The sequence below is a fragment of the Enhydra lutris genome, unplaced genomic scaffold (assembly GCF_002288905.1).
Source record: "Enhydra lutris kenyoni isolate GAN:26980312 unplaced genomic scaffold, ASM228890v2 scaffoldscaffold66, whole genome shotgun sequence".
Taxonomy (NCBI): Eukaryota; Metazoa; Chordata; class Mammalia; order Carnivora; family Mustelidae; genus Enhydra; species Enhydra lutris.
In genome coordinates, this window is record NW_019154150.1 from 1,643,016 (window position 1) to 1,664,546 (window position 21,531).

At 57.7% G+C, this 21,531-nt stretch overlaps 1 protein-coding gene across 3 annotated transcripts; it reads left to right on the forward strand.

Moving 5' to 3' along the window:
* Positions 1–9,067: 9,067 nt before the first annotated feature.
* On the forward strand, positions 9,068–15,314 carry LOC111159104 (GATA binding protein 2). Of its 3 annotated transcripts, none has more exons than XM_022521507.1 (5): positions 9,068–9,310; positions 9,751–10,392; positions 12,147–12,292; positions 14,144–14,269; positions 15,015–15,314. In XM_022521507.1, exons 1-5 carry the CDS (start codon positions 9,082–9,084, stop codon positions 15,312–15,314), a joined length of 1,443 nt encoding a protein of 480 aa, XP_022377215.1. In that variant the 5' UTR covers positions 9,068–9,081. The 3 variants fall into 3 exon arrangements, with proteins under 3 accessions (XP_022377215.1, XP_022377217.1, XP_022377216.1); XM_022521509.1 differs by having other exon boundaries at positions 9,082–9,310; positions 14,186–14,269; XM_022521508.1 differs by having other exon boundaries at positions 9,082–9,310; positions 12,150–12,292.
* The last annotated feature ends 6,217 nt before the right edge of the window (positions 15,315–21,531 follow it).

A 21,531-nucleotide genomic window follows, 5' to 3' on the forward strand; every position in this document is an offset into this window, starting at 1 on the left:
CTCTCCTCTCTGTATCTCTCCCTTGTCTCTCTGTCCATGTCTCTCCCTCCCTCTCTGGTTAACACTTTGGCTGCTTTTGTTCCCTTCTCTCTGACTCTTTCTGCCACTTTTTAGTTGTTTGTTTTTGTCTGTTCCTGCATGTCCCCAACCCACCCCTCCATTCCGTACTGGTGTCTCTGTCCCTTTATGCCAGTTTCTTTTTAAGATTTAAAATTTCAGGGGCGCCTGGGTGGCTCAGTGGGTTAAAGCCTCTGCCTTCGGCTCAGGTCATGATCTCAGGGTCCTGGGATCGAGCCCCGCATCGGGCTCTCTGCTCTGCAGAGAGCCTGCTTCCCTCTCTCTCTGCCTGCCGCTCTGCCTACTTGTGATCTTTGCCTGTCAAATAAATAAATAAAATCTTAAAAAAAAAAAAGATTTAAAATTTCGATTTCCCTGTCTCGTCCCCCATTCCCTGTCTCTCTGGGTCTTGCCATCCCTGGGCCTCCATGTCTCTCAATCTACCCCCACCCTAGAGGGCCCCCCACATCAAGTGGCCTCACATCCCCTAGCTTCTTAAGGCTGTGTTCCTGACTGCACACCAGAGGCTGGGAGGCTCCAGCCTGCTCTGGCCAGCCCAGCCCAGCCCAGCCCAGCCCAGCCCAGTGGGGAGATGGCAGGTGGGGTGGGAGTGTAAGACCTGGAACCCGCCTTTGAAGAAACAAGACAGAACTAGAAAAGGCCCAGGAGACACTCCGGCCCTGCTGGGTTCATGGGGATTTGCTCTTGTGCCCCAGTGAGGCTGGGGGCCCTGGGAGCGGGTGGTCCCAGCGAGGCCACCTCATTAGAACGGTTATTCAGCACGGTGCTGGCGTCGGCAGATAAGCCTTATCAGCTCATCTCCCCCTCCCACAGACACACAGAAAGTGCCCTCACAAATGGCACCCTGGAGCTCCACTGGCCGCCTGCCCCGCCAGTTAGGGACGGTGGGTGATCTGGGAAGACACACGTATGGTGTGTCACCCAGGGACACACTCCTCCCCAGACAACAGACACAAGGTAATGCTGGGTAGAGTAACATACATAGTTCAAAGATACATTTGTACACACAGATGCCCACACCCTAGGTAAACAGACAAAAACACCCACCCCAACACATACCAGTTCATACACAGTGCTATACACTGATCCGCAGACACACTTGGCTACGTTCTACACTGTCCACCCTCCCGTAATCAGTTCAAAGATATAATGATACACACCAGATAGCCGATGCTGGTAAAGAAAGACAGGCAGGCAGACACACAAACATGCACAAACACCCCAATTCATAGACACAGGATACCCAGATGCACAGCTACCGACCCACATAGGGACATACACCATTTTATAAACAAGCACTTGGATGTGATTGCTTCCCATCAAATGATTCATGGACACAATGATCACACAGATACACAGTCTCAGGGACACACACCCAGTTCCATGGAGACACTCTCCCATGTGCACTTTGGAGGTCAGGCTCTGAAACAGCCACACATAATACACAAACTCTCAGGGACCCAAACAACACAGACTCTCAATATACAAACTCTCAGGGACCCACAAGAAGAAACGGGCATTTTAATATACTCAGTTTTGCAGACTTCCCACGTGCTCACAAATGCACACAGACACACGGGGGCACCCAGGATAGATATTCTCCTGTGTGCACACAGCAAATAACACATGCAACACAGTCACTATCAGCTTCAAAGAAAGACCCACGGATAGAAGATGTCCACAGAGAAGGGGGTGGGGGGCTGGACACTCCTCTCTACGACACACACTAGTTTTCCCCTCGCTTCCAAAGCAAAGCACTTTCTCTTTGGGCCCAAGATCCCCAGGCCACTTTCAGTCCCCCAGGACAGCTGGAATGGGACCACACGCCCCACCCCCACACACATAACCACTGTGGAGTTGAATTTTGAGGTGGGGACTTCGGAAGTACAATACCAAGGTTCTCCTAGCTCACAAACCCAAAAGCATTCTTGCCGGGAAGATTCCCACACCCAGCTCCTCTGCCTAGCCTTCTAAAGACAAGCCCTCTACTCCCTAGCTCCCTCCTGCCAGAGGGTTCCTTGGGGATGGGCCAGGGAGACACCTCACACCCCACTTCTGCAATGCCCTGGTCTGCTGTTGGGAGAATTCAAGTGGAGGTATAGGTGGGAAAGGGAGAGGCCATGTGTCTACATTTAGCGGAATCAGCCTGGAAGTGAGGGAGGGGTGTGTGTGTGTGTGTGTGTGTGTGTGTGTGTGTGAGAGAGAGAGAGAGAGAGAGAGAGAGAGAGAGAGAGGCGCGTGCACGCGTAAATGCGCGCGCACGCTGCGCGTGCCAGATTCGCAAGCTACATTTGGGTGTGTGCACTTGTGCATGCCGGTGTGACCCACATCTCCCCGCTGAGGATGTCCACGCAACCACAGCTGTATGCACTAACGCGTGTGCACAGATGTGTGTGTGCGTGAGCACTATTGAAAGAAGGTTGGAGAAGAGGAGCAGGCAGCTGTGTACGTGTGTGAGCGCTTGTGGCCACGGTTTGTGAGGGTCCCCCGGGAGAGTCTCCAAAAAGAGACGTCCCGGACTTTCTGAACATACACCCTTGAGAGCAGGGGTGCTCATTTGTGCGCCCCTGAGAGGGCTGGAGTAGTCTGGAGTATGGGCGAGTAGGGTGTTGCGCCTTGAGTGCCCACTGGCCCTCGGCCTGCCGCCCGGCAGCTGCACCAGGGAAACGGGGGGCAGAGCTCTGGGCACCCTCCTGCCCCCTGCGGCGCTCCCGCCCCCTCAAAGTGCTGTCGAAATAAAAAGCAGCGGCCGCTGCGGCCGGGGGAGGGGAGGGAGAGGCAGCGGGAGCGAGAGGGAGGTAACAAGGCCAGCGCCGCCCGGGCTCGCTGCTCAAGACTCTATCTCCTGGCTGTCTTCGCCCCCACCCCAGCCAGCCCCCGTCGTCCACCCGGCGAACAAAAGCGGCCGGCCGCGCACCATGTAGCCTTTCGGCGCGCCGCCCGGGCCCTGCTGGTGAACGCCGCCAGCCCGCGCCGGTGTCCTGTGGGCCCACCTAGCCACGCACCTCGCTGAGCGCCCCGCTCCGCTCCGGCCCCGTCCACCCGGGGGCGCCGCCCGCCGCACCTCGCTGGGTAAGTTCTCCCACCTTCGCCTGACCAAGGCCCTTCCAGGTCCCAGGTCTGGCCCAACCGGCCCCCTAAACGCGATCTGCCTAGCCCAGTGGCCCCTGACATGTGGCCTTCGGGGTTTGCTTGGTCCTACCAGCGGCTCGAACCCCAGGGCACAGGGGCCTAATCCTGAGGGAGTATTTGCAGAGTTGAGGACAGCAGACCCGCGTCGGGCCTCCCGCTTTCCCATTTCTCGGATTCAGCTATACATAGGCCGAGAGCCCGGGTTATTCCCTGTGCCTCGCAAAGCGCCCCACCTCCCGGCCCCCGGAGCTGAGGTCTTTGTCTCGGCCGCCCCCACCTCCGCTCCACCGCGGCTGAGGCGCCCAAGTCGGGCAGCAGAGCCGCGGCTGCACCTGCCGACTGGTCCCGTGCGCCGGCTTTGCGCGGCTTAACCCGGCTCGCTCCTGCGTGCGCCCCCGCGCGCCGCGCCCCGCGGCCCTTTATCCTGTGTGGCTGGGGTGCGGGTGGGGGAGAGCGCCGGGTCTGGAAGTCTCCCCCCAGCCCCAAGCCGGAGTAGGAATCTGTTTAGTGGGATTTCAATAAGAATAGGGCCGCCGCGGGCTCCGGGGATCTGCCGCCGGGAGGCGTAGACGGAGGTCTGGGTCTGTCTGGACGCCGGGCATTTAGAATTCTTCAGCAGCGGCCAGGCTTGAACTCCCGGTTGCCCCAACCGCGAGGGGAAAGATCCGGCGTTCGGGGCCCCCGAGAGTGGCGGCCGCTCCTTTCCCGGAAAACACGGAAGGAAATTCGTTGTTTTGGAAAAGCTACGTCTCCCGGGGATTGGGAACATCTGGCGGTGAGCTCCGGGTCTACACAGGCACCTAGCGATGGGATTCGTTTATGAGTAGGCAGGATTCGAGAACCAGGTAGGGCAATGCGTCTGGAGAGCGTTTCCCAGCCGGGTTGACAAATTGCAAACAAATTGCGTCTAACGAAACGGATTTGCCAGTTGTCATGCTGCCCGGCCGCTGGGCCGCCAGGCACCCACAGTAAACCGTGGCTGTTCGTGAAGCAGGGAAAAACGCCGCCCACTGCTGCCGGTCTCAGCAGGGCCCGTGGGGGAGGCTGTCCGGCTTGGAGGTAGGTGGTTACAACCTGATAAGGAGATAGAGGATCTCCCAGGCGCCTCGCCACAGGGCGCCAAGACTTCTCGGAAGATGGGCCTTGGGTTTTGCGATTCAAAAAGGCCCCAAAGACGTAAGGGATGGGAGAGCCATCATGGAGGCCAGAGGAGTGGGAGCCTTCACATCTGGGGGCCTGGAAGTGAACCCCAACCAGCGAAGGGGCTGTTGGAGCCCTGTTCCCTCCATTGCAGAACCCCTCTGGAGGGATGGCAGCAGGCCTAGCAGATCTGAGGCCTTGCCCAGTGGGGACTTCTGAGCCCCTCTGGCTGAAGCGGTCCCCATTTCCTCCTCAGTACCCCTCAAGGCACATTGCCAGCGTGGGGCTGGGAGGTCGCTGGATTGACAATTCAATATCCCTACGGAAGGCAGGTCCCCTAAGCAAACTGGTTTCTTTGAATCTCCCCTCCACTGCCGGCCAATTAGATGCCCATAGGAAAAGGTGGGAAGAATTAGGTTACAAAGAGAGGGCCAACTTATGGTCCTAGAGGGTCTACCCTGGATGGCGGAAGTTTAAACAAAGGGCGCAGAGGGGAGGGCGATGTAGGATGGGGAAGACCGGGCAGCTGAGGGCCGCGGCCCAGGCGGGTGAGGCCCTATAGAACCGGGCCTCGGATCCCTGCGCTGCCCGCTCCCCAGAGAAAGCTTCTCAAGCCGCACCAACGACCCATGCTTTTTCGGGGAATCTCAGGCCACTTGAAAAAGGCAGTTAGAAAATTCAGTTCTTCTGCTACCCTTCCCCAGTCCCTCTCGAAGTCTTGTTCTTATGTAAGGAAAGTGACAGCTTCTCAGTGCCATCAAAAGGCAGCACCCGCTATAAGCAACAACCCTTGGAAACAAACAAAAAAACATGAAAAAGGGAAGGCGTCCCTCTGAGGGCATTCCGGAGACCCCGAATCCCGAGGCTGTAAACTGAAATAAATCTCTTCTCCGGCACAAGGATGCCCCCCTGCAATCCCAGCCGATTTGGGGGGGGGCTCCCTGATCCTTCCCCGTCGTTTGTTTGGGTTCAAATGATAAGATGGTATCCGCTGCCTACTGGGCAAGATGCCTGGCTAGTGTCCCTTGGTCTGTCTGGCATACATGTACACTCAGGACTGGAGTGGGGGGTGTTTTACCGGCCAGCTGGGCCTTCTCCTGCCTGGCGTCCCTGTTTTCTCTCCCAGGCGGGTTCGTTCCTGCGGGAGAACGCAGCAGTCCCGTGTCCAACGCAGGAGCTCCAATCATAGTGGAGGCCTCCGCCAAGCCGGCTGCCTGCCCGCCTTTTGGAGGAAGGCAAGCCTGGGGGCCTCAGGAGACGTGGGGGAGCTCCCTTCTCCCCGCCCCCCCCTTTTTTTCTCTAGGCCGGGATTGCGGGAAGGGAGACTGGTGCGGATCTCCCGAGGCCCCTGCTCAAGCATTGCTTAACCGCCCTGCTAACCTTCTCTGCGCGGCGATTTTCTGAGCCGCCGAGCGGGGTAATTAAATCCCCGCCCGCGCTCGGTTCTGCGCCAGGCCAGCGGGCAGCTCGGAGCTGCAGTTCAGGCAGGGGGCCCGGCCAGGCTGGTCACCTCCACTGCTGCGGTGGCCCAGACGCTGCCCCGGAGGGGTATTTTAGCCAGGTTCGGAAAGATGAAACTGCAGACCCACCCAGAATGGGGGTCATTTGAACTACGCCTTTGGGGGGAAATAAAGCGAATTACCTGTTTTCCGGAGGGCCCGCAGCGGCCACGTCCCTGCGAGCCAAGGCGCGGATCCCAGCCTTACGGAAAGCTTCCGCTCGGCTCCAGCGTTCACGGCCCCGGGGCAGGCAAACTGCTGGCTGCCTCCTGCTCTGGGTCCCGGGGTTCAGGTTGACGGGACAGCCTTGTCGGACACCCGGGATTGTCCCTGGGGCTGCGGTGTCTTTGATAAGCTCCCGCTAGGCTCCAGGGACGCAAAACAGGCTCGAGGTTCTGACGATCGCATTTTACGCGTTGATGAAGAATCGTAAGCTAAAGGCAGGGAGGAGAGACGAACAGAGAGGCAGCGAGTCCGGGTCAGACCGCGCGCGTTTCGGGGAACGCGAACTGGAAGGCACTGAAGCCAATCACCTGCCTGGCCCGACAGCGGAGGCCCGGCGCCCGCGGCGTCGCGCTCCCACTCCCCGGCCACAGCGCGCTCCCCGGCCACAGCGCGCTTTACCCGGCTGGCGCCGGCCTCCTTTCCTGCTCCTCTCCTGCCGAGCGGAGTTCCGAGAAGCCCAGGCGGGCCCCGCGCGCCTCGGAGTGGAGCGGAGCGGGAGGCGCAGCGGGTCGCCGTGGCAGGAGGGTCCCTAAGCGCCCGGGACGCGCTGGTTCCCAGCTAGATGGGGCTCCGCGCTTCCAGCCCCGCGTCTTTACCTGAGCCAGGGCCTCGGACAGATGAACGGACAGTCGGACGCCTAGGCAGGAGGAGGCCCCTGGCCGGTGCCCGCACCCCCCCACTCCGGCGCTGCCCAGAGCTGGCCTGCGAGAGGGTGACTGGGGCGCGCCGGCGGAGCTGGGCCTAGCCGGGAGCCCCCCGAGCCGAGGGGACCGAAGGCTTTCCTCCCTCCTCGGATTATTAAAAAGTTCATTTCCTGGCGAATCGGGTGACGTCAGGGGCCCGGCGTCGCGGTGGCGGGGCCGCCCGGCCGGAGAAGCCGCCTCCAGTTACCCAATTACCGACTGTCAATCCCGCCGCCCCTCCCCCCACCCTCTCGGGGGTGGCCCAGACCCCCGCCCTCTCCCCTGTCCCGGACCCACCTGGGATCCCTCTGGGCTCCTAACTCCAAGAGCTGTAGACTCAGCTAAGGGAGAGGGGCTGGAGGAGGGCGATTCCTCCCCCTTACCCTCGCACCTGTCTCAACCCCCCAAAAGTTGTTTCCGACACTCACCCACCCACCCCCGCCTCCCTCGTCGGCCGTAGGCTCCCTTCGAGCCTCGGTCTCCTCGGTCTGTATAATGGGAGACAGCAAGGAGATTTGTGCACGGGGCCCACTCCCCCCACAGAGCTGGATCTCTGCACTGGAGGTGTGTGTCGAGCAGTTCCAGGTGACTTAGGGGACGCTCTTCTCAGTCTCCCGCCTCCCTCTCCTCAGGGGCCGCCTCAGGGACCCCCGGGAGGAAAAAATGCCTCCTCCTGCCCAGAGGCGTATCCTTCGAGCCGGCGCCGGCGCCAGTCCGGGTCTCCGTGGCCTCGCCCCAGGCAGTTCGGCCCGCTGGTCTGCGAAGGCCACGCCCGGGAAGGGGACGCCCCCTCCCCCTCTCTGGAGCCGCCAGCCAGGCCACCTCCACCCGGTCGAGCTCAGTCCTAAGCGGCTTGTTGTCCGAGGCCCAGGTGCCCACTCGAGTCTCATAGTTCTTGCCCCTCACTGCTCTTGCTGTCCCGCAGTTGTCCTCCCAACCCCCTGCCCAGCCAGAGCCCGAGTAGTGGCCTCTGTAGGTAGTTGAGACTTCAGCTGGGAGGTGGTATCAGAGAGTGGAAGGGCTGGGGTCCCGGGGAGAGGACACCCAGGCACCCGAAGGGTGCACGACCCGTGCTCCCGGGGAGGGGTCCCCCGTTGGGGGTTAGTTACTGGGAGGAGGGCCCTGAGGTTAGGGGGATCCAGGAGAGTCCTCAAGAAGGGGAGAAGCAGTTGGCCAGTGGGGTAAGGGTCCTGGCGGGGGGCGTTGGCAGCAGGGGCCGCCGGGAGGGCTCTGGGAAGGGGCCCGCGGGCGGAGGGGGGCAGGCCCGCGGGTCAGTCCGGGAGTCCGGCGGACCGGAGTTGCGGGCTCAGCCAATGGGGGGCGGAGGCTGGGCGGCGCGCGGCCCTGATTGGCTGGCGCGGGCTTCTTAGGCGTGCACGGCCCCCGCTTCATGTCTGTGCAGGAGTCGCGAGCTGGCGCCAGGGCGGCCGGAGGATGCCGAGGGGCCGGAGCCGGGCGGGCCTGAGGCCGAGGCGCGCGCTGTCCCCCGCTCCTACCCCGTGAGCCCAGACGCCCGAAGCGCGGTTCCTGAGCCCTCCACTCCCGGGGCTCCCGCCGGTGCTGATCCCCCGTCCCTGAGGCCGCGGTCCCTCCTCCCCGCGGCGCTGCGTGTGTAAGTTTGGGGTGCGAAAACTAGCCGGGGGCCTGGGGTGCGCCAAGCTCTGAGAGGTCTCTTCCGGGGCTCAAGGTCGGGCCCAGGCTGCGGGTGACGGCTTTGGTGTGGCTTGGTGAGAGGTCCTGATTGTGCCTCCTGGGAGTGCACGCAGGGGCTGGCTCCTAGCCGCTGGGGCTGCGTGTGCGTGTTTGCGGGGAGTGGGGGGGTCGTCAAGTCGGTATGTGTATCTGGCGCCAAGTGTAGATATGTGCGTGTCTCTGGGCTCATGTGTCCCAGTGGGTGCCCAGGCTCCTGTCTCCAACTTTTGGTCTGTGTTTATGTGATTGTGTACCGGGAAGGGGGGGGGGGTCGGTGTGAGTGTCTGACTTAAAGTGAGACTCCGTATGTGTTTGTTGGGGTAACTGCTGTCGGGGTTTGTCCCCGTGCGCGACCCGGCGTGCATGAATGCCTGGCTCTGGGACCGGGGGTCACCATGTGAATGTGCGCGGCGGAACCCTCTCCTCCGCCTTCCTTTCGTTTTGAGCTTTGAGCTTTCCTCCCACCCGGGACTCTCCCTCCGCTGAGCTCGCCGGAGGCGTAGCGGCGTGCGGGACTCCGCGTGGCGGGACTTTGGGGGTGTCAGGCCGTGGCGGCGCCCCTCACGCCCCCTTCCGTCGCTCAGGGACGCCGCCACCGCCTCGGCCCAGATCCCGAGCCTCCACTGCCGGTCATGGAGGTGGCGCCGGAGCAGCCGCGCTGGATGGCGCACCCCGCCGTGCTGAATGCGCAGCACCCCGACTCGCATCACCCGGGCCTGGCGCACAACTACATGGAGCCCGCGCAGCTGCTGCCTCCCGATGAGGTGGACGTCTTCTTCAACCACCTAGACTCGCAAGGCAACCCTTATTACGCCAACCCAGCCCACGCGCGGGCACGCGTCTCCTACAGCCCCGCGCACGGTGAGCCCCCGGCCAGTGGGTCACTGCGAGCCCAGGCGCGGCGCGACGCGCGCCCGGCGCGGGAGGGGAGGAAGGCCCCGCTGCCTGCTTCCCGGATGTGAGATCCGCAGGAATCGGAGCAACTGAAAAATTGGGGCGGGGAAAGGTGGGGGCAGCAGACTCTTGGGGGAGGGTTTGGGTACCCTAGGGTTTCTGCCCATTTCCAGCTGGCTTGTGGGGGGGGTTCCTCCAGACCCCAATCCGGTGGGGTTCCTTCTGTGCCACTTGTCCTTTAGCTCTGGACTGAACATTCTTGATTATTGCCAGTTGGGGTTTCATGTTTCTGGTTTTCTTTGGGAAAAAGGTTATTGCTGGTTGTCTTGGGAGTTGTGGTCCTGTACATCAGAGCCCTGGTGCGGCTCAGCCTCGGCCCACCCTGACCCCTCTCCCTTCTCCTGCAGCCCGCCTGACAGGAGGCCAGATGTGCCGCCCACACTTGTTGCACAGCCCCGGGTTGCCCTGGCTCGACGGGGGTAAAGCTGCCCTCTCCGCTGCTGCGGCCCACCACCACAATCCCTGGACCGTGAGCCCCTTCTCCAAGACACCGCTGCACCCCTCAGCGGCCGGAGGCCCTGGAGGTCCCCTCTCTGTGTACCCAGGGGCAGGGGGTGGGAGTGCGGGAGGCAGCGGGAGCTCTGTGGCCTCCCTCACTCCCACGGCAGCACACTCAGGCTCCCACCTCTTTGGATTCCCACCCACTCCGCCTAAGGAAGTGTCTCCCGACCCTAGCACCACCGGGGCTGCCTCTCCAGCCTCCTCTTCCGCAGGGGGTAGTGCAGCCCGGGGGGAGGACAAGGATGGCGTCAAGTACCAGGTGTCACTGACTGATAGTATGAAGATGGAAAGCGGCAGTCCCCTGCGCCCAGGCCTGGCTGCCATGGGCACCCAGCCTGCCACACACCACCCCATCCCCACCTACCCGTCCTATGTGCCGGCCGCTGCCCACGACTACAGCAGCGGACTCTTCCACCCTGGAGGCTTCTTGGGTGGCCCTGCCTCCAGCTTCACCCCTAAGCAGCGCAGCAAGGCACGCTCCTGCTCAGGTAAAGGCCAGCGCCAGGGACCTTGTGGAAGTGGGGATGGTTTGTGCCTTTGTGTGTATGGTTGGGGGGAGGAGGGCTATGATATGGGAGATGGGGCAATGTCAGTCTTCCAGATCTAGGGATGGGTCATGTTCCCCTCCAATAGCCTCCAACAGATGTTTGAGACTCCAGAATGGGAGAGAGGGAGCCCTCAAACTTTTGCCCTTTTCTTAACTGTTCTGAGGGGTCCCCAAAGTTCGTTTCCCTTCTCCGCCTCTCACCCTCCCTTTCAAGGTTGTGGCTACTACCAGACAGAACACAGGACGGGAATTCCCCCTTCCCTTCCCTGGATCTTAAGTGAAAATTTGAACAGCCTCTTGACTTAGTTTATGAGAATGCAGTACGCAAGTGACAATAGGGAGGCTGTGCGTACGTGTGTTTGTGAGTGTGTGCGCAGGCTGTGGGAGCACTGTAGATGCTCCAGACCCTCAAGGAATCTGGTTCTCCAACTCAATCAGTCCAATCTTGGGATTTTGATGTTTCCCAATCTCCCTGGGAGATTTCCCCCAAAGCAACATTCCCAGGACTTGTTCCTGCTCCCTGCCCCCTGGCGTGTCCTTCATTGTCCCTCCCTGAAGGCTGGAGTGAGGGGGACGAAGTGTAGGTGCCTCTGCGGAGACAGGCTGGAGCCTAGCTGGTTTGTCCAAGAATCTGGCAATAGAGCAGAAACCAGGGCTGATGCGGGGCTCCGGGCTGTCAGTGCCTCCTTCCCGATCCCTGTAAGCCGAGAAAGAGGAAGATTTTTTTTTTTTTTTTTAACTTTTACCCCTGAGTCTAGGAACCTTTCCTTGGCCATATATATAGACAATTCAGCTGAAACTAAATGGGGAGACGTTTTCCCAGGGGCTGCGTGATGCCAGGCTGTCCAGCTCCCTGGCCTGATTGCTGCCGCCGCCTTGGGCACCCACCTCAGCCCCACCTTGGGGTCCCCGTTCCACTCAGGCCAGCTGCCTTGCCTTTAACTAGCCCTTTCTCCCAAGTTTGCTTTACCCATTCGATTTGAATTCCAGATGGTCTTTTAGCAACAACAACAAACAAAAAAACCCAAAAACCCACCATCAACTGAAGACCAAGGTCACTTAGTCTACTTGGCTTAAAAACGAAAGGGCTTACGGCTTCTTTTATTTTAAAGAACACCACCTTCGATCTGAGTCCGGGACTGAATTCTAGGGCCCCAGCGGAAGAGAGGGAAGTTTGGGAGAAAGAAGGAATTCCCCTGCTTGGAGAACAGAAGGAGGGTAGGAGCTGAGGGCTGAGAATCGGGAGGTGGCAGACACAGCTGGGGAACAGGGGAAGATAGAAAAAAGGCAGAACCAGAAAACGAGCCAGAGCCCTCCCAGGCCCGGCCAGGTCGAGCGGGGCCACTCCTGCCACCGCCCTGCCCTCGGCAAAGTTTGCTGTAAATACCCTTTCATTGTCGGGCCGAGAATCCCTGGGGCCTTGGCCCCACTCCTCCCTCCTGCCCTGCTTCCCTTCCTTCGAGAGAGGGTTTTGAAGATGGAGCTTTGGCCGTAAAGCTACTCTCTGAACTCCTTTCCTGCGGGGGGGAAAACCTCCTCCGGGTCCCTCTTCCTGCCCAGGGCTGGAACTAAAAGTCACCCCCCAAGGCAGCCCGGGCTGAGGCCGACCGCTGCCTGGTCGGCGCCTGCCCGCTGGCTCTCTCCCACGACCTTGTCCATCAGGTAGGCCCGCTGTCTCTCCTTGTCCCCCTTCAGAAGGCCGGGAGTGTGTCAACTGTGGGGCCACGGCCACCCCTCTCTGGCGGCGAGACGGCACCGGGCACTACCTGTGTAACGCCTGCGGGCTTTACCACAAGATGAACGGGCAGAACCGGCCACTAATCAAGCCCAAGCGGAGACTGGTAAGTGTGGGGCAGCAGGTGGCTGGGGAGAACCCGCCAACCTGGGCCCGGCCAGCGGCTTATTTAAAAAATAATAGTAACACCACCAAACCCTTCCCAGACAGCTGCTTTGCCTCTTGAAATTCTTTTATCATTAAAATCACTTGGGGTGGCCCTTCTTTTAGGCCAGATTCCAGCCCCCTCCCGCCCCCGGGCCAGATTTCCCCCTCCGCAACCAACCAGGTATCCTCACCCCACCAAGCTCAGGAATCCCCAACGTTGAGTGTCCAAGGGCCCAACTCCCGTCCCCTGGCCTCTGTTTAACTCTTTTTTTTAAAAATAGGGCCATGAAGTAATTTTCCTTGTAGCCCAGCACACAATCTCCTCACGCTTATTTAAATAAAACACACACTCACACCAACCACCAAAAAAACCTGCCCTTTATTATTTTTCCATGGAGTCACCTATACTGTGTATTTTCATTTGAGTGATTTAAAAAAAATGCCCTTTCGGATCTCCTGCCGGAGTTTCCTATCCGGACATCTGCAGCCTGAAGATAAGGAAACTCCGCGTATCTGTTTCCGGACCCCGCGAGTTTTAGAGCCTCTCCTCGGCTCAGTCCTGCCTCTCGCTGGGCTGTTTTGAAATTTCTAATACCCTCCGCTCTGCAAATAATGCGTAAAATGCTAAGAATAATAAATATATTTTTTTCAGGGTGAAGTGATTTACGAGGCTTAAATCGCTTGCCGCTTTGGGGGCCCCCCTTCTCCGCCCTCCCCACCCCCCCAGCGAGGGCGGGGTGAGGGCCCGGGTGGGGGTAGGGGTGGAGGATACGGTGTTGGCCCCTGAGTCAGAATTCCAGCTCCAGGCTGCTTACTCACCCTCACCCTCCCCGCCCCCGAGGCAGCAGTCGGCTGGTCCCTCCGACCCAGCGACCCAGCAAGGGAGCTCCGGCCTGCCGAGGGCCGTCCCAGCCTCTCCTGGCCTCCTTTCCCCACCCCCTGTCCTGCTGCCTGCGGTTCTTTGGGAAATATTGGGGGGGCGGTGCTGGTGGGCCCACAAGAGGAGATCTGCTTTCTCAGTCAAGACTCTCTTACTTTCCCTTGTTAGGAGCCTTCAGCTCCCTTCAGAAACCAGACACTCATTTCCAGACCACCTCTGGCCTGCATTCCCTGAGGGGCTGCGGGGCAGTCAGCAGCATGTGGTTTGGGGTGCAGGATGCCAGACGGACCAGCCTTGTGCTGATGGAAATGTTCCGGCCCTGCCCTGTCCACTGTGGTCGTGACCGTTGATTCCTTGAAATGTCGCTAATGCCCGAAAAGGAACTGAAGCTCTAATTTTATTAAATTGTAGTTGGGTTGAATTTGAACATTCCCACGTGGCTAGTGGCTATGGTACTGGACGGCGCAGCTCTAGACTTCCCTAAACATTTGACGTCCCTGCCTGGCCTCTTCGGGGAAGGGGGTGGGTGCGTCACATGCAGGATGGTGGATTTTGAAAGGACTCACGTGGGACTGCAGAGTCAGACCCAGGAGCTCCAGGGGGACTGAGCCAGCCTCCTCAGGGCCTCAGTTTCCCCATTCGATGGTTGCCGGGCGGGGGCTAAGGTGTCCTTTTAGCTCTTGCAACTCCGTTGATTCTGAGATCAGGCTTCTGAGAGTTCTTTATTCTAAGTTCTGTGCTGGTTTAGGTCCCAAATTCTAAAATTCCACGGCTTCTGAGATGCCTGGATTCCCCTGTGAGATTTCCCGCTCCCGGGCTCAGTTGGCAGGGACGGGGGTGGGAGGGTAGGGGGGTGGGGTAAGGGTCGGGGAGGGAGGTCGAGGTGGGGCGTGGGAGCCCAGCCTGCTGACGCCGCCGCTCCCCTCCCAGTCGGCCGCCAGGAGAGCAGGCACCTGTTGTGCAAATTGTCAGACGACAACCACCACCTTATGGCGCCGAAACGCCAACGGGGACCCTGTCTGCAACGCCTGTGGCCTCTACTACAAGCTGCACAATGTGAGTCCACCCCTCCCCGGCCTGGCCCGCCCCTCCCTGGGGACTGCTGCTCTTTGTGCTCCCTGGTGCGCGGGGCTGGGGGAGCGGCGGGGGGGCAGCCACAATCTCCGGCGTGGCTTGGCTTGGGAGGCGGCTGCTGCACCCCAGTGCCAGAAGGCCTTCCCATAAGAGGGGACCAGCCGGCTGGAAGTGTGTCTCCCACGGCGGTGGGGGGGGGGGCCCTGCAGGTCCGGGGAAGGGGTGCCTCTTTAAAACAAAAAGTAGGGGCACCTGGGTGGCACAGTGGGTTAAAGCCTCTGCCTTTAGCTCAGGTCATGATCCCAGGGTCCTGGGATCGAGCCCTGAGTCTGGCTCTGAGTCGGCGGGGGGCCTGCTTCCTCCTCTCTCTCTGCCTGCCTCTCTGCCTGCTTGTGATCTCTGTCAAATAAATAAATAAATAAAATCTTTAAAAAAAAACAAAAAACAAAAAGTAGGCATGGAGTTTGGTCATGTCTATGGCGGGGGTGGAGGGGCAGTGCTGGCACTTAGTGGGCTCAGGGCCCCTGCCCTGCCCTTCGGGTCCCACACAGGGAAAAGCACCTTTCTTGACAGGGTAGCATGCTGGCAGGAAGACAGAGATGAGCGGGGGTGGGGGGTTTGCAAGTGGGGTCCCCAGCCCAGACCTGTCTTTGCCCCATGTGGAAGCTGGGGGTTGGTTTCTTGTTCAGGGAACTGGACTTCCTGAAGGTTTTGTGGTTGCTTCCAGGTGAACAGGCCGCTGACCATGAAGAAGGAAGGGATCCAGACAAGGAATCGGAAGATGTCCACCAAGTCCAAGAAGAACAAGAAAGGTGCGGAGTGCTTCGAGGAGCTGTCCAAGTGCATGCAGGAGAAGGCCTCCCCCTTCAGCGCCGCTGCCCTGGCCGGACACATGGCACCTGTGGGCCATCTCCCGCCCTTCAGCCACTCGGGACACATCTTGCCCACCCCTACGCCCATCCACCCCTCCTCCAGCCTCTCCTTTGGCCACCCCCACCCATCCAGCATGGTGACCGCCATGGGCTAGGGACAGCCCCCCGGCAACGGACAGACAGATGCCAAGAGGGTGGCTGGCAGTGCAAGGCTGGTGACCCTAGGCAGGGTGGGCCAAACCCTTAGCGGCCTGCCCTTCCCTGAAGACTGATGGCACTCCTGCCAGCCCGGCCGGAGCCCCAAGCTGCCTCTCCTGTGGGCGCTCCCCTTGGCCATCAACGGTCACTGTGAAGGTCCTCACCCAGGCTGGGAGGCAGCCTTGGCCCAGCTTACTGCCCAGGTGGGGTTTCCATCATGGACAATTGTTTGGAGAACAGAACAGACAACTTTACAAAGAGAAGAAGGTTGGGGGGGCAGGGGACACACAAAGCAAACCGTTTTTAGAAGAAGGGATTAGGCAAAAATAATTTATTGTGCTCTCATTTCTAACAAGGACCAGGGAGACGTGGAGGTCTGAGCTGCCCCCCAAATTCTCTTCTGGGTCTTCTTTTGCACCAAGTGCTGCTTGGCCCATCTGCTTGCTGGGGCTCTGGGGGCAGGTGTGCGGGGTGGCGGGGGGCCCGTGGCCCACACCTTCTCCTCTGGCTTCCTTTCCTGAAACAGCTGAAGCCCAGGTTGGGCTGAGCCGGTGTGGCCGGGCCAGCAGCCTGGGGAGGCTGAGCGGTGCGTGCCCTGGTGGCCAGGCCCTGGAGGGCAGAGACAATCAGGGGCGGTCCTGCGCTGATTCCCAGGCCAGGGCTGGGTCACAGGAAGGAAACAACATTTTCTTGAGAGGGGAAATGTCTCCCAGATCGCTCCCCTGGCTCTGAGGCCGAAGCTGGTGTGACCCGTGTCCCCTTAATGAGTCTGAGCCCCAGCCAGGTGAACCCCTGTACATACATCCTTTTTCTGCAACACCCCTCAATCCCCCTCCCCTCCCACTCTGAGACAAAAGAAAAAATATATATATATCAAAGACTGCATAAGCTTAACTCGCTGAGGAGTTAGTTGTTTTATTTTTAAACTCATTTTGGGTCCAGTCGATTGTACGTTGCCACGGAAGTCCTTGCTATGGAAAGGAATAAAACCTACAAACCAAGGCTGTAGCTTCACAATTATTTTTGGAAAAGTACTTGGATCCCACAGCCCTAGGACGGGGAGCAGGGGACCTGGGGAGGGGCTTTGGCTGCTCTTGGCTTCCAGGGGCTGGTCTGGCAGGTGGCGAAGGCAGGAGTTGGGGGTGGGTCCAGCGAGAGGCCATGACCCTGCTGGGGTCCCTGGAGATGCCTGGGTTCTGCTCCGCTTTGCTGTGGCTGGCTGGATCCTTCCCAAGGTACAGCTGTACATAACTGTGTCCGAGCTTAGATTCTGTATGCGGAGGTGGTGGGGTGTGGCGGCCGGCAAAGGCCTGGCCCTGGGGAAGAGGATCATGCCGAGGTAGTCGACCAAGTGCAATAGGAGCCCCGGCGATCGCTGCAGGGGGGGAGGGGGGCACCACAGCCAGAAGTAACTTATTTTGTACTAGTATCCGCATAAGAAAAAGAATCCGCAGTATTTTCTGTTTTTATGTTTTATTTGGCTTGTTTCATTTTGGATTAGTGAATTAAGTTATTGTTAATTATGTACAACATTTATATATTGTCTGTAAAAAATTGTATGCTATCCTCCTATTCCTTTAAAGTGAATACTGTTAAGAATAATAAAATACTTTTTGTGAATGCCTCTGGCCGGTGTTGTGGGCTCCTGGGCTGCTGAGTCCTGGGTGTGGCCATAGGCAGTCAGTCCTAGCGGTCCCTTCGGGTCCAGTGATTTGGAGAGAAGGGCTCCTGGAATAAGGGATGGGGCCCTGTCTGTCCTGGTGTCTGGGTGGATACTGGGGAAGCACGGGGAGGCTTGTGGTTTCTCCAGCCTTTGGTCTACACACTGATCCTTTTCCTGGGGCTTTCATAGAACCCAACAAGGATTGACCCCACCCCCACCCCCATCTACTTCCTCCCAGATGCTGATCAGCTCTTGTTTCTGAGCTATCTGGTCATCAATATTCCTGTTCATTGACATATATGGTCACCAATGTTTTTGATCACCAATGTCATTGATTGCCATCATCTTCATTCAACAAAGGTGGTCATTGGACATAGCTACTATGACTGCTACTCTTGGTCAGTGACATGTCTGATTGCTGGAGCTTGTGACTGTAGACATCTGATTACTAACAAATGATCACCAACACTCAATCACCAATATTTTATCCATGCTTCTGATCAGGGACATGTCCGGTTCCTGACAGCCACAAAACGCGATCGCCGGTGTCTTCAGTGATTGTCCTGGCTTACTGGTAATATACCTGGCCATGAGTATCTCCTACCAGCGATATTCCTGATCAGCATCTCTATTCATAAACTTTTAATATTCAGTGTGTCTGGTGCCAACATCTCTGATGACCACTGCATTTCCTCATTCACCATATTTGTGATCACTGGAGCATCTTATCACTCATGTTCCTGATTTCCAATGCACTGGTCCCCAACGCCCCCAATCATTAATGTCCTAGTTCATTGAGAAGCATGACCATCAATGTCACGGATCGATGTTTTTCCAATCATTGATAGATCTGATCACTCATATTTCTCCCCAGTATCTCCAATCACACTATTGTCATAACCAATGTTTCCTTAGCAATGACTTTGATCACTTGTCTCCATTCACCAACATCTCTAACCAACAATATACCTAATGACCAATGTCCCTAATCATGGGATCTTCTTCCCATCAAATTTTCTGTTGATGTGGTCACCAGTGATTCTGGTTACTGACATCCCTGGCTCCCCAGTGCTCATCACTCAGCTTGCTAGGGTCCAGCATAAGGATTGTGGAGTCTCATCTTCCAAGTCCCTGATGACCAGTGTCCCTTATATCCTGATCACCAGGAGCACTGACTGCCAGCCTCCTCATCATTGGTATCACCAGCCACCTGGGTCTCTGGTGGTTAAATTCTCTAACCATTGTCGCCTTTTGTGCCCAGTAGCTCACCCACCACCTGAATCTCTGGATGGTCATTGAATGTGATCACCTTTGTCTCCCCTACCCTCAGTCATCAAGGATATGGGGACCAGGTAACACTCTTGCTGCTCACATCCTCAGTCTCCCATGTCCATGATCAACGAGGAATGATATAACCAATCAATGATCATACTGCTCACCAGGACCTCCTGATCCTCAGTGTACAACCACCACCTCTCTGATGAGGTCTTTGAATGATGTTATCTCCCACGATGCTACTGTCCCCAATTACTAGCCATTCTATTCATATGTCCCTGATGATGACCCTTTTTGGCTCTAATCACCGTCTCTGGTACCCTGGGTCTGCAATGAGTAGGATTTCTAATGGCCAGCCTCCTTGCTCTTTGGCAGCCCTGACATCCACGTGGTCCAGGAAGCCCCTCCTCTCATTCTTCCCATCCCAGACTGTTGGTGCTGGCAGGGTGCTTGCTTGGACTCAGGGAAGCAAGGGTCCTGTGGAGGGCAACAGGCCTCCTAGGAGGTCCCAGATACCCCAGCCCATCAGGGCAGTGCAGAAGGTGCAAACCTGAGACTGCATCCTTTTCCTGCTGAATAGAAACCCAGAGCAGATAGGAACCAGCCGGGTGTGTAGCTGGATGGGTCCTGGCCTGCCCGTCTCAAAGCATGGTGGCCCTCTTGGCCTTTCCCCAGCTCCCAGCACTCCAGCCTCCTCTCCCGTCCGCTGTGGCCACAGTGAGGACAGGGACGGTTCTGCCCTCTCATGCCCTGGCTCTTGACTGCAGCATTGTCATGTATGTCATGATCATGTATTCAGGTGTGCACATCTGCCTGCCTGTTGAAAGCCTCCTACACACCAGGCACTCTTCTAGATGTGGGGGCTATATCACTGAATGAAAGAAACAGGAATTCCTGCCCTTGGGGAGCTTACCTTCTATGTGGTAAACACAATAACTCTGCCTGGCCTCCAGCAAGTCATCCTATTACCTGGCCTGAATTCCAGAGCCCAGAGTCAGAATCTGGGGTCCAGAGCTTTGAGTGCATGACTGATCCCCCAGGACTCAGGAACCAGACCCAAAACACAGAGCACAGAGCCTGTCCCTCTCTAATTCAGAACTAAGAGCTTGGAGATCAGAATCTAGAACTTAAATCCAACTGGGGCCCAGAACATCGACCTCAGAATCCAGATCACAGAACATTGAGCCCAGAACTCAGCCTGAGGGTCCTGAGCATGGACCCTCAAATCCCCAGCCGAGAGCCTGGAGCTCCGAACCCAAGACTTAGTGCCAAGGATGTGGAGCTCAGGGCCTAGAGTCTGGATCCCAGAGCAACAGTGTGGCTGGACCCAAAGGCCAGAATCCAGAGCTGCCCCCACCTGCCCCATTTCTCTATTACTATCCTGGTCATAGCGCCTTCCTACTACCAACCAGTATTTTTGGAGCACGCAGTGGCAGGCACTGTCAAAGGGGCCAGAAGCCGCCAGCAAGAAGCAAGGAGATGAGCGGATTCCCTCTCCCTGCAATGTCAGGTCCAAGAGGGGCCGGGGCTGGATCTGTTCACTCTAGTGTTTCCATCGTCTCTCAAGGCCCGCGGTAGGTGCTTCCGAAATGTCTCACGGATAGATTCATTCCCTTATCCCACATGTGTTTGTTGACCTGTTGGTTGTTGGCGTTCTAGGGTTTGGATGAAGCACACACATCTTGCCTTGCTGAATCAGCTCTCTCTGGCTGCCAGGAAGCTCTGTGAGGGCAGGGGTTGTTTCTGACAAAGGCAGCGAGCGGCCAGAGCTGGGGAAGGCCATGATGGCCATGGTAGGGATGGTGTTGAGTGGTAGACCGACCACTGGGAACCGGGAGGCTTGTGGATTTGGAGGCCCGAAGTTCAAGCCCCAGGCACTCCTGCCTCTGCAGCTTCTGTTCCCTCCCCCATCGAATCATCAGCTCCTAACAATGACTCCTGCAGCCCAGAGTCATTGTGCCGGTAAACAGTTTCGATTTTGTGGCCTTAAAGCTCCCAGGCAGGGCCGGGCGGGCAGGCAGGCAAAGCAGGCGAAGTGTCGTGTCGAAGTGTCGCAAGTGGCTGCCTTAGCGGGGAGATGGTGCCTTTATGATTCTGTGGGGCGCCTGGCGCCAGGGCGCCTGGGGTGGGTTGGCCTTTGTTCCATCTGTTTGCACCCAGGTGGGTCTGGCCCAGCCCAGGGCCCCCTCCTCCCTTCCTCCTGCAGGGAGGGATGCCTCTAAGCCCACCTTTTTATTCCCATTTTCTATAGGAAGAAATCAACACCCCCACTTTGTAATTTGTAGAGACCATCTCTGTTCTTCTCCAAAAGTTGCTCCCACCTCCTGGTGACCACTACATGAAATAGGGAAGGCAAATAGCCTTCCAAGTCCCCAGGGCCCCAGAGTAGACACTGCTCTGGGGGAGGGAGGTAAAATTTGGGAGGAATGCCTGCCATCCACCTGATGGAAGAGAAGGACAAACTCCCCTGAGAGGGTGGGAAGCACACAAGGAGCCCCTCTTAAGGCCAGTGGGCTGCCCTAGGTGAGTGAGTTTATAGCACCAGACAGTAGATCAAAAGTCCACTGTGTGTGTATGTTGGGGAAGGAGGGATAGGCAAAATGATACAGTGATTCCAAAGTTTATTTGTAAAAACTAATAAGACCAGCACAAGCCAGAAAATTAGGAAAAATAAAGTGAGGTGTGTGTGTAACACATTCCAGTATTAAGATTCTATGATCACAACCTTTCAAACCTGTGGTTCTACTGTAAGAATAAGGAGATCAATGCTCAGACTCCAGTAAGCCCGAAATAGACCCTATTATTTACAAGATAATGGATGATAAAGGAGGTATCCTGGATCAATGCAAGGGTGGAGGGTTATTCAAGGAAGTGGAGTTGGAACAACTAACTGGTCACCATCTCACTGGGTGAACACTTAACCCAGAGATCTGAAACCAGCAGCATGTGGTCTTCTCCAGCCAGCCCACAAATTCTGATTTGGCTGTGTGGTGTTTTGAAAAAGTATGGGTGAGTTGCAAATGATTTTAAATTAGGAACGTCACCTAAAAAAAGGGCAGAAGGTTTGCCCAAGGGGCCATTTTTGCCTCTCTCCCAGCCTCCATCTCCACCACGCCCCTTATGCCCATAACTGCCTGGGTCTTGGGGATGCTGTTGGGAGTCCTGACATCATCACACATAGCCTATCACACATTCAAGATTTATTAAAGAGTTAGTCTTGAAACCAACCATGGCAA